The sequence below is a fragment of the Pseudopipra pipra genome, chromosome 6 (assembly GCF_036250125.1).
Source record: "Pseudopipra pipra isolate bDixPip1 chromosome 6, bDixPip1.hap1, whole genome shotgun sequence".
In the NCBI taxonomy this organism is placed as follows: Eukaryota; Metazoa; Chordata; class Aves; order Passeriformes; family Pipridae; genus Pseudopipra; species Pseudopipra pipra.
Genome location: NC_087554.1, coordinates 17967145 through 17979915, shown reverse-complemented (window position 1 = coordinate 17979915; position 12771 = coordinate 17967145). Strand labels below are relative to the sequence as shown.

General features: G+C 36.2%; 2 protein-coding genes across 2 annotated transcripts in view; one reads left to right on the top strand and one right to left on the bottom strand.

Annotated features, from left to right (window-relative positions):
• Positions 1-973, bottom strand: part of MUC6 (mucin 6, oligomeric mucus/gel-forming) — a 79022-nt gene extending 78049 nt beyond the window's left edge. Inside the window, exon 1 of the mRNA XM_064659779.1 lies at positions 916-973. Within this exon, the coding sequence (XP_064515849.1) occupies positions 916-973 (58 nt within the window). The remainder of the gene's footprint in view (positions 1-915) is intronic.
• A 7047-nt stretch (positions 974-8020) lies between these two features.
• Positions 8021-12771, top strand: part of MUC2 (mucin 2, oligomeric mucus/gel-forming) — a 76124-nt gene continuing 71373 nt past the window's right edge. Inside the window, exons 1-4 of the mRNA XM_064659778.1 lie at positions 8021-8114; positions 9466-9730; positions 12183-12297; positions 12427-12517. Coding sequence (XP_064515848.1) covers positions 8045-8114; positions 9466-9730; positions 12183-12297; positions 12427-12517 — 541 coding nt within the window. The 5' untranslated portion in view covers positions 8021-8044. The remainder of the gene's footprint in view (positions 8115-9465; positions 9731-12182; positions 12298-12426; positions 12518-12771) is intronic.

Below are 12771 nucleotides of genomic sequence, written 5' to 3'. Positions count from 1 at the left end.
GTTAACTCCCAAATGCATGTAACACTAACAGAATATATTAATTTTTTAGGTGATGGCTAAAAGTATGATTTATATTTTGTTTTATTGTAATAGTCTTCAAGAGCTCATGTGCCTGTCTCAAGTCTTTCCATACCTTGAGCATTTTGTAATAAATCTGCATTAAAGTCTGACCATTTTTTATAGTTTTGCTTGTTTTAAACACCTTTTCTGAATGATGAGTAATTTAAAGGACATTTCCCAATTGTTAGACAGTGCTGGCACTTGAATTCAATACCTTTAGAGTAAATAACTAATTGCATTGTTAGTTTACAGACAAACATGTTCAGTCTGGTCTAAAATACTAGAAAAAGATCTTTTTTTAATCGAATGACTCTCTGAGATGGTAAAGAGATGTTTCATAATAATTTATGAATAATAATTCATAATAATTTCTTACATAATAATTTATATACAGGGTCTGGGTTTACATGGCAAGATTTTGGTAGCAGGGGAGCTGCAGGGAGGCTTCTGTAGGAAGAGATTTGGACAGCGCCGTGCCAGACAGGTGCTGCCAGCTGGCTCCAGAAGACCTACCACAGCACACAGCTGAGCCCATCAGCCAAATTTTATATATTTGGAAATATATTTGGAAATATATTTAAGAAAGGGTAAAATGCTGTGTAGCAGTTAGAGAGGAGGGAGGAATAAATGTCCTGTCAAGTAGGGAGAGGAACAGAACTGCTGGGTGAGGGTTCGCAGCCAGCCATCACAGCTTAACCCATCACAGCAAAAAAAAATAAAGAATCTTTTTATCTAATTACAGGTTTGCTTCACTACAGCAACACTTAATGCAATATTGGTGAAGTTCTGTTCTGAACTGGAAACTTTACTCCAGTCTCTGCCTTGGGAAAGTACAGAGAAGATATTATCACTTACCTGCTGGACCTGCTTTCAAGTTAGCGTTTTCATTAGGCTGTTTGCTTACAGCAAACATCTCTTACAGAGTTGTTATGAAATACTTTTTCCTCTATAATGTTTCTAACATACGTAAGCATTGCCAGAAAAATAACTGTTCTTCAGACTGGGCAGAGAAAGATGATTATGTTCTGTTATCCACATTCTGCATGCTCTTTCACATCAGCAGTGTTCTGTTGTGATATGTTCTGTTAAGTCTTACTTTCCAAGTCAAGATAAGAATTAAGCTTTTTTTTTTTTTTTTTTTTTTAATAATCTTTCTCTTTGCATAATCCCAGAAACATTTTTGTGGGTAACCTTAAACAATTTGGGCTTATGTCCATACCAAATTTTCTGTTCACATGAGCTATATTTTATATCAAATGTTTGGATTTGGAGATTGTGCCTCTTTACCCTCTTCTCATCAGTAATTCCCTCTAATTTCTTCATTGTAGAGTCATCTTCACTCCTGCTTTCCTGGTCTTTGGCATTTTATAGTGCAGATGATTGGCTTCTGAGAACTGACATTTTAAAAAGCAGCTACTGAAAAGGAGAAGCATGAAGGAATGCTCAAAAGTGGTTTTTATTTTTGTTTTTTTCCCCTCCCTTTCAAAAAACACCTTAACAAGTGATCATATTCAAACTTTGAAAATGCATGCAAAATAAACACAAATACTGTAAAATACAGTGGAATTGTGTGAAGGAAGATATTTCTCAGGTTATCTGATTTATCCTTCCCTCTCTTTTGCCGTGGGAGGTAGCAGCTCTCGAAATGTTCTTCAGTGTGCACTGTTGTGTTCATGATGTTGCTGTGATAAAATGCTCTGTATTGACAATATTGTCCTTTTGATGATTCAAGCGTTCGTTATAAAGTAATGTTCTTGGGAGATGTGCGTGGCAGCTGGAAGACTTGGATACGAGTCAGATGTATTCTTGCATGTGACGTAGTTTTCCCCTCTCCCACAATACAGCAGGCATTATTAACTACGTAACTGCTGACTTACATAACAGAAAAAAGTTAATGTTCACCATAAATGTGGCAAGTTGGTTATACTTTTGCAAGTCTAGCAGATTGTACCGGTAGGATCGTAATATTTGGTGGTAAGAAGGGGAAGACTAAAGATTCTTAGCAATTCTTACTTCGTGCAAATGATCTCATGTTTCCATAAGTGTCCTGTGGAACCACCACCATAGTTATATCATGGATCTGAATATTGTTTATCTCAGCTAATTGATATTAAGTCTTAAAATTATGTAATTCTGTCAGTTCAGTAGAGCTGTTGACTATGTGCCTTAAACTAAGCTGTTCCATTAAGAGATGACAAAATTATGAAAAGTTTGATCTATCAGTCACGTGACTAGACTGGCCATGTTGAAAAATAGAAGAATATACTGTATTGAGCAGATTCAGTATAATTTTTGCACTGTTTTTCAAAAATTCTTGCTTTGAAAGCTAAAAAATATCTCATAGCAAATGTTGACTTGGAGGCAATATCAATATGCTACTGCAAAGGGGGAAGAAAGAGGAAAGGGTTTCCTATCTAATTTTGTTTGTGACAGTGAGTCTGATTTCCCATGTGAAAATATTAAGTAAATGCAAATTTACTTCAGTTCCACCTTTGGTGACAATAGGAATTTTGAGACAAGGAGATGGTAGAAAATAGTAGAGAAAATTTGCAATTAAAACGAATATGCTCACTTTGTTTCTTGTTCAAACTCTAACATCTCCTTGATATGTGAACTTCATTGAGAGAGCACAGGTTTAGGTACTCAAGCTTTGTCTAGAATATTTCCCAGCATCTTAGTGAGCTGGTTTTTCAGAAAAAATCTTCTTCAGAGGCCAGAGGAAAAAAAATGTATGTTTTGCCAGTACTTTTCTTTCCAGTATTTCCTACAGAGAAAATAAAAGATTTGGAAAATCCTACTTTTCTTGGGTGAAATTACCAGAGTGAAAGGTATGTGAAGTGTAAGTCCCTTGATGCCTTTTCTATGTCATCTCTTCTTGGCTCAGTCCATTTCCCTAGTATAAATCCCATAGATGATTGAGAAAGGGGAACTGTTCTAATTTTGTTTTGAATCATCAAGTATTTTTCCTTGTGTATTAATGTAGAAACTGTTGTACTGAGTCTTTTCACAGACATAACTTTTATAGAAGCTGTGTTAGTAGGAAACCTTACTAATTGAACTTATTACTTACTACACCCCTTCCTAATCTTCAGTAATTGTATGTCACATGTTTATCCCCATTTGGACTTAACTGGAAGAGAAGGAAATGTTTTTCAACTTTAGTCTCAGAGTATGAGCTACCAAATTCCAAAGGAAGTACTAGGAACGGAACATGGATGCTAATCTTAAAATTTCTATGCCAAACCACTTAAGGAAGGCCGTGTGAGAATGTTATACTCCAGACAGCATCAGCAGATACCTTACACTATTGTATTTGTTTGAATGAAAAATAATGCCAATAACCCAAAGACTGCTCAAGATCACAGGGATGAAATTAGTGGTAGAGCTGAGATTAGTCCAATTGGAAAATCAATACCTTAGGGTAAAATCATAGGATAATTAATTACATGATATTAGCCTGATTCCAGAAGTGACCTAGAAGCAATCAAAAGTATGTGGGATTTTGTAACATTACGTTAAATAGAAGCTTGATTGTTGAATACATTTAAATGGACATTCTGTGTATTAAAGTTCTTTCCATAAAAGTAGTTGGTAGTGACACCCCATTAGAAGGTTTAGGAGAGCAATAAATTCATTTTAGGGATGCTTTTTGCCACTTGTTTCTAATTCTTTAATAACATAAAAATTATAAATTAATAGTTTCAGTAATTTTATACCAGTTTTATGTCTGTCTAAATACTGTCTCCTTCTGTAGTGATAATTTTAGGTTAATATGTTGACAGCATGCATATCAAAATGAAATTCATCCCCCTTACTTCTGTGTCATTGCTTTAACACTCTTTCATGCACTGTTCACCCTCCTGCTGCTTATCTCTGTTCTTTCTTAAGTTTTTGACTTTATAGAGGGCTTACTGGAGTCTTGGTAAAGGAAGTGCTGTGGTTGTGTATCATCATACATCTCTTAATTCATAATCTGACTAGATTTTGCCAGACCTGTTTTAGAATGGTGCCAAGGCAGCTCAGACAAACCATCTCTGCGCTTGAGACAAAAGGAGTGATGTGTATATTGTGTTGTGTATATTGTGAAGTTGTGTGGTCATGTGTAAGGCTTTGTGTGCTCTGGTGAAATGCTGGCAGATGGAAGAGTAGTAGAACAAAATCCCATGGCTATTTCTGCAAAGCAACATCACTGATAGAATATTAATTATTGGTTTGACAGCCTGTGATCAGCAAGTCAGGAATACAAAAGGATAAGGAAAAAACTCTGTCACCAGGTGTAATTGCACTTTCTGAGGTGCATATAGTATAGTGGTCATCCTGGGATTGCTGTGACAAGACTGCAATGAGATTTCCTCTTGTTGTTAACAGATAGAAATAGACCCCACATTCTTGAAAAAATTATTTATTTTTCTTAAATAAGCCCAGCCAGGTCTCTGCTAAATTTTATCATGAAGTTATATAATTTTTTCATATAGGCCATTTTCTTCTGCAGTGTGATTCAGAATGAAGATAATCTTCCACGCAGATTGTGTTTTTAACAAGAAGTTTTATTGCAAAGTAAATTTACACTGTAACTAAATGAATGTTAAAAGTTAGTTACACTGATGGAATGATTAAAAATAGTCTCATAAAAGTTTGAGTATAGGGAGACAGTGCATTGACACAGCTATGACTCAAAACGTATTTTTTATCTGTCCTTCTGCATCTGCTGCTATAACAAACATGCCTGCCATGCAATCAGCTTTTATTTCTTAAGTTTTGAATTTTAGCAATGACTGTTGTAGCACTGGTTTTGGGGTTCCTGGGTCAGGCATATAGTGAAAGATTATGGGAAGTTGTATTTCTATTCATGGACTTGGGGAACTTTAAAAAAACCACATCTCTGCTAATACCCAACTCTGGAACCTAAATATGAAAATACTCCTTCTCATCAATTGTTCTGTTGATGCTGCTTGCACAGTGGCAGCATGGAGGATCACTGGCAATAAAGGCACATGAACACCTGATACTGGAGACGAGATGACTGGAAGCAAGGAGTGGCATGAAGTTCCACAGACAGGTCGACTCAGATATAGATAACTGATGTAAGCTTAAGACAAAGATGCTAATGCTAAAGCAGAATTAGCTTTGTTGCAAAATGATTGATTACTTCAGGCTGTCAAACAATTTATAGTAAATAAATTAATGCATACATGTGCGTGTTATCTGTGCATTAACAGTAGGATTCTTTTGGATTAAAATGCATAACCCAAAAAGCTGAAAGGTAGCTGAGCAAGAAATAAAACAGGCTATGATGTCTACCTCAAAGATTGATTATTTCTGACAGGTGTATAAAGCAGCTGGTAGACAGGATCATTACCCTTCTGGCAATAAGGAAACAGAGACAGTGCAGTTTAGGACATTTTCTAATGCTAGCAGAAGTACGTACCTAGGAATTTTGAAGATAAGGATCTGTATTTGCTTCTGTTCAGATCATTGCAGCTGTGTAAGCTTGAGCGCGGATTCTGTAAGAATGGTCTCAGTGCTTAAAGGCATGTTGATTTCCCCATTCTCCAGTTTGGAATGTCACAGCAAGTCATATACATGTCAGAGGAAGAAACAATGAGAAGTTGTTGGTCACTCTGAGAAGCAAAGACTGGAGAAGGAAAATAATCCTGTTTTAATTTCATATCTCAAGAAGTAGTCAGGCTCCCTGTGCAGCCAGGACAAACGTGGGGCGGAGAAAATCAGTCACCAAAATTTAGAGGTGCTTGGCCAAGAGTAACTCTTCACCTGCACAGAAGAAAAATGCCAGCATATGGAACTGAGGGATGGTGCAACCTTAGGTGAAGGATGATTACCTTTCCCAGTCCCAGCAAATGAATGGGACTGGTTCCAGATCTAGAACTTTTGTGGCAAAGAAAGCTGAATGGAAAATATGCAACTTTCCAACTTACACCTCTGAACATACACATCCAATTTAATCTAAAAAGGGGTCAGGTTTGCTGTGTACATGAAGTTGCTGTTACAGTTTGCAAAGACTGTGTATGAATTAAATCATGGAGACTTTTTTTTTCTGAGGCAATGGTAGTTCCAACCAGGAGACTAGATAGAAAAACACAAGGAGGAAAAGAAAATCTCAAAACCCTTGGGAATCATATTTCTGAACTAAGAGTTTTGGTAGCAGAAAAGATAGAAAATTCCAGGTTGGGATATGTCTCTGAAGTGTCATAAGAAGTTAGATCTGCTAAAGTAACCATCAGGGAAATGTCTCTGAAGACAGTGTTTCTTCTTTTTTTTTTTTTTTCCTAAATGATTTTTTCTAACTGGTTATTACTGGGTTTATTTTCATTTTCCAAGAAGGAAAATAAAATTATATTCTAGTAGTGAATAGGCTCACAAAGGAGAAAAGGGCTAGTACTTAATTTCAGTCAGGATTGTTGAGTGAATGATACCCTATGTAAGCATGAGAGAAGTGCAAATCTGTATTTTCAAGCAGGAGCAGAAAGTCTAAAACCTTTTGACATGTATTAAAGGAAAACAGGAAGATGTTTGTGTAGAGGCTAGGCTATAGTTGAGATAAAATTATTAAATAAAATAAAACAGAGCTACAGAACATACTTTTATGATAAAAGGATGTTTCTTGTTGACTAGAGCAGTCAAAACGGCTAAGTAAAATGTTTCCTTGGTGTTTTGAAAAATATAAAAGCTCTACTGGTAATATGAGCAGTGAAATTAAGGAACACTTGATGATTAAGAGGATTAGAGATTTCTAGACACTGTGTTGAAAATCTTTTGATGAGGAAATATAGGAGCTTTAAGAAGTAAACCTTATTAGTGCTATGAAGCAGATGTGTTAGAAGATCTGTTGAAGTAAGTGTGCTTTACCTCAAGGAGCCTGTATTTTGTCTTCTGAAGAGAGTTGCAGAAACACCTTCTCAAAGGAACTTTTCAGCAGAAAATAAGGTGCATATGGAAATCTTGTATTTCTGAATCAGCATTCTGACCTGTTTCCTGGTTATGTTTTCTGCTTTCTTCTTCTCCCAACAACCCTCTTCATCTTTTTCTGCACAAAGCAAAGCTGACCCTATAACTTTTGTTGGATCTGATGTGGGACAGCAGACTATAAATTTATCATTCATGGAGAAGGTAAGCAAGAATGAGCAAGAATATTTAGGGGGATTATGGACAGTAATGTTTTCCCATTTTTCCTTTTTTTTTCCCCCCCCTTCTTTTTTCCCTAAAGCTTAATATGATGGGAGAGTCTCTACAATCTTTTTGATGAACTTTCTGTTGCACCTTGACAATGTTCAAAAGAGGGCCTCTTTTACTGTGAATTCTTTGAACTTACCTTGTTACCCCATCTCAGTTATGTCTTGGGCACAATATATGGTATGGCCTGTATTTTGGTTTAGATGTTCCCCAGAGCTTTACAAATTAAAGAAATCAAACAATTGCCAGCAGAATAATTTTACAATGTATGATGTACCATTTTTATTTGTGAGGGTTACTGTTAACTACAAGGAACTTCACATGAATGATTTAATTTTTACAGAAATCATTCTATGTGATGGTAGAAAATGAAAAATTCCTTGGTTTTGAAGCCACTGTTTGAGGGTTTCACCCTAAAATTTTGTCAAGGGATTTCTTTGTTCAGCCACCCCAAAATTCATTATTTGCTATAGGAGTTACTGAAGGTTAAACTTGGCGTGAGCATTTGAAGGATTTAAAAGCACAGCATCCTGTAGATGAAATAGAGCAATAAAACCCGGCATGGTTACTGAATCAATATTATACTATTTCCTGTCTGTTGAATTCCTTCATTTATGGTGAAAAATGCATCTGTTTACTTCTTATCTTCAGTAAATATCACACCTGTTTTTTCACCCCTCCTCTTTCCTCCTCCCTCTGTATCTCCTCCCCTGTGACAGAATCAATTGCATCAGTGGATAATATATAAAGAAGAGTTTTCAGTGGAGTTGCCCAGTCACCCACCTTAGCCACCATGGGGCTAAGAGTGGCCAGCCTTTTCATACTCTGGCTGGCTCTTTCCTATGCTTATGAAATCAGAAAAGGTAAGCTCTAGAAATGAAATAGTAGCAGACTGCCTCCTGGAAAAGAGGGAGAGAATTAAAATACCACTGCAGAGGTAGAAGGAGGCAGTGCATTTAAATAATGCACTTAAATAATGCAGTTTTAGGATACTTTAAATTTCTTAAGCTTTCAAATACTGAGGCAGCATGACTCAGCCGACATAGGTTGGCTTTCTTTCTTTGGAGACATTAGTTCCTATATCTACTGTGTTTATATCTAGTTTGATGTGCTTGGAAAATATTTTCCATGTTACTTTTCTTTCGATGTGTTGAGTCTTTCCTAGGTTTGGCAACTACTTTGCAGAAAGCAACTGTAGAAGTTTGAGAGGTTCATTGTTACAACAATGAGGGAGGTGGATGACTGTGCCTTCTGTTACTTGGAACAACATAAATTCTTTCTTCTAAAGGGAATGTAGTAACATTGGACAAAGCTAATTTTGCCATTTAGAACACTAATAATCCTGCTGTAAAAGCTCTAACTTTATTTGTTATCAACTTTGAAGTGTTAAAGTGAAACACTTACACTGAAAACCAAAAATTGTTCTTTAGTGGAATAGGTGATGAATTTTGTCCAGTGGTCAGGTTTGGGGTATTGAGCTTGGTCTGCTGTGTCCTGAAATCAGCAATGAGAGGAAAGCATTACCTTGCATTTGGTATCCCAGCTGTGAGCTCCAGAAGAATCTCTGTGCAGCCTTCCATCTGGGGAGAGAAGGATAGCAGCTTGTCTGGATGTATCTGGCATGATTGATACCATCAAAGCACAGTAACCTAGAGGTTGTGTTAGCAGTTTTGCTTTCTCATAGTAAACAGTGCAAGAAAATCTTATGAAAATGAGAGACATGTCAAGTTTCCCGTGAATACTTAGCTTTTATGATTCACTCCTAATCTACAGTACCTGGAGATTTATTAGATATTGTGTTAACTTGTATTATTAGTCAGTATAGATGGCTGGGAAGGGAATAAATCATCTTTAGTTTTGGCTATTGCAAAACCTTTATTTTTCTTCCTATCATGGTTATATCTTCTGAAGAATTTCTATTCTGTAGTAATGGAAATCACTACTGCTTTTAGGAAAAGAAATAGTTTCCTAAATCTCCCGTTGTGCACAAGTCCTTTCATAATACTTAAACTATTTGCCTTTTAGAGTAGGTGGTACTTTCTTGGTTTCCTAACTGGTTTTTTTCTAGTACGTGTTGATCAGGCTTGAAATCTGTGGAATCACTGTGCACATAATTGCGAGTGATTTCTACTGTAAAATGGAACACTTACATTTTCTTACATTAGCTTGTTTATTGCACTTTTTTCATGTCTATTTCTTTTCATCACTTAACAGGAAGGACAAGAAACCACGGCCACTATGTCTGCAGCACTTGGGGAAACGACCATTTCAAAACCTTTGACGGAGACTTCTACCAATTCCCTGGCGTTTGCGAGTATAATTTTGTTTCTGACTGCAGCGATTCTTACGCAGAGTTCTCTGTCCACATCCAGCGTGCTCTGAACAGCGATAACCACCCTGAAATCCAGTATATTCTGCTAAAACTCAAGGATGTCACGGTGTACCTCAAACCAAAACTGGTTGTGGTGGATGGGCGAATGTAAGTATTTCAGAAAAATGTGCTGGGAAGATAAAAGCAGGATTGATTCTTTACACAGTTGTCTATATACCATTATGGTAACTTCTACAAAGCATTTCCACAATCCAAAAAAAAAAAAAAAGCCTTTTGAAATCCAGCATAAAATTGTTTTGGGGCGGTGCTTTAGCATTAATCATCATTCCTACACTTGCACAAGGGATTATTTAAATGAAAGTAAGGAAGAGGTGTTTGAGTGAATTGTTCTTCCAGTTGTGCAGGAAACAATGCAGTTCATGAGCCAGATCTTTCACTGGCATAAAATGACATAGCTTCATTTATTTTGTGGCATCACCCTGAATTTACCTTAGCAGATGGTCTAGCAAATAATGAAAAAAGAGATGCATTTCTCTGGGGTCTTTTCCTCTTGTTTTGTGACAGTAGAGTGGCAGTTCTGATCTTCATAAATAATTCTTTAAGATCCAATGGCCATTTCTCAAGGGATTTTAACAGATATAACACAGGTCAAAATTTACAGTAATTTATATGTGGCAATATGTGCTTTTTCACAGTAAGCAACAGTGTTTTTCTCCTTCTGTAACATGGCTACACAAGAAACTAGTCCAACAGCATTACTGATGCCAAGTACTGTCTTAACCTAGTCTTTCCTATCATTAGCCTAACCTTTCAGTGTGTGTATATATAGTCACTGAAACAAGTGAGGCAACTCATAAGTTAGGAAATAGGTCTGAAGATTCTGAAGAAACTGGCTATTAGTATGTTTTAGCATAATTTAAAAAAAAAAGAATATATTTTATTGCCATTGTAGGACTTGGTTTAGCCGAGATTTCAACTTTTGCTCTAAAGTTTGGAAGCCGCTAGAATGAAAATATGTTCAAAGGTTGAAAATAGCATCCAGTTTTCCAATGATCATACCAGAATGCATAAAAAAATGACAGAAATATTTAAAAAATGCATTGTTTCCCCAACTTGAAAAAGCTTTTTATTGGGTACTTGGGTCTTGAACTCAATAAAAAGCAAGTTTAGAAATCCTTTAAAAATTGTTTCTTTTAAACCTCTTTTTGTCTTAGATAGTGTTCATAAAACAGTGGTTCACTTCTGAACAGGTTTTTGCTGCCTGGGGAATTTAGTTTTTTTAAAACTGAATTTTCCATATTGATCTTTAAATGATACATGATCCATTATCATGTAAAATAGCCTTTCACAGTACTAAAATGAAAAGTGTAAAGTAGAAAAATGTATGAATTTGCCTTAGGGTACCTGATCCACTGATTGAGTGAATGTCTCAGAATTAGAAAAAAAGATAAATATTCCATGCAGTGGTAGCTGAAAGGTGAAAAGATGCCCAATGTTTTATAATCCCTCTTGAAAAACGTAATCTCTCAAGAATTCATTGCCCAGAGGATGAACAATGCATTCAAAAGTAGAAATAATTGTTTCTGTGTTTGCACCTGGTATTTAGATGTGTAAATCATTTGGCCATGTTAAAAATGTGTGAGGTAAGTAATTGGAAAAATCCCAGTGACAGGAATTCTGGAGATAAAGCTCTCCCAGTCAAGAGACTAGTTAAGAGGAGATGTGCATACACGTGCATGAATCCTGATGGATAGCAATTATATTGACAAATCTGTAGAAAATGAGCCAGTTATTTTGACTGGATTTCACTTTACACTACTTCTGTTTGAACAGATTCTAGTTCTCTAGATTTTATAGGATGAGGCTGCTTGCCATAATCCCTTTATTGCTGAATGAAATTCAGCACTTCAGTTTGATTTGTAAGACAGACATACAAAATCAGGAGAGAGATCTGGTGAATTGATTCTTTATCACACAAAAATATCTATGCTCAACTCTCTGCAAAGTATGTTCTGTCACCATTCTGTCAACCAAAAACTAAGTAACTAACTACTGAAATAACTACTCAATTCCTCTTAAAATGCTCCTTTGTTTTCAAAATTTTGTTGGCAATCCCTGTATCTGCCTGTGCTTTTTGAACTCTTTTGAGGAGGAAGTTCTTTTCAAATGAACAATCATTGTCTCTGAAAGGGTTATCAGATCTTTTGGTAAAGAAAAGCTTTCATTTATGTTGTAGCTTCCTTCATGGAAGTAAATTTTTAGTGAGTGTTTGAATATCCTCTGTTAATAGCACAATGATGATGGATTTTCCTTTGATTAAGTTGAAGACATCTGACATTTTGGTTTTTTCATCAAAGGACCTGTACCCTTGGGTAAGCTTTGCCTCTGAAATAGCTTTGCCTTTTAAAGGCAATGAGTTATTGTCCCAAGTGTCGGAGAGAGATATTTTATGCCTCATTAAAACAAGGCATCCTGTGCAGCCAGGATGAGGTAGTCAGAGGCTGGTTTCTCTGTTCCTTAGGGTATTTGGCTTATTACAGACATTCATGTCAAGCCTTATGTTTCTGAACTAATGTAAAATCTCTAATTTTCTTCCTAGTGTGAAGACACCTTACTACAGCTCTGGTCTGCTCATTGAGAGCAGTGACATTTACACCAAAATTTATGCCAAATTAGGCATGGTTCTGATGTGGAATCAGCAGGATGCACTGATGGTATGTTTAATCAAAGTACTTTTTATTGGTATTTCCTGAGATATTTCTCTATCCCAATAGGGGAAAAAAAAAGGAGGAAAAAAAAAAGAGAATTCTTTTATGTTTTTCCTCTTTCTTTCCATTACTTAGGTGGAGCTGGACAACAAATTTAATAACCTAACCTGTGGCCTCTGTGGGGATTACAATGGAATTCCAATCTACAATGAGTTTATCAAGGGAGGTGAGTCATTCTACCATACTGACAGTTGTCACAGAACATAGGGTGACAAGCACTGTACATAGAAGCATCACAAGAGAGCAAATTTCACTTGAGAGATTTCTGTGATTGCTCCAGACTAAGCATCATGTTCCAGTGCTGCATTCCTGGTCTAAGGTTATTTTATTCCAGGTGAATCTTATTGTTCTTTTCTCGACTAGCCTTCTTTTCTTTCTTCCCCTTTACATTTTCAAGTATTGTTAAACACAATTCAGAGC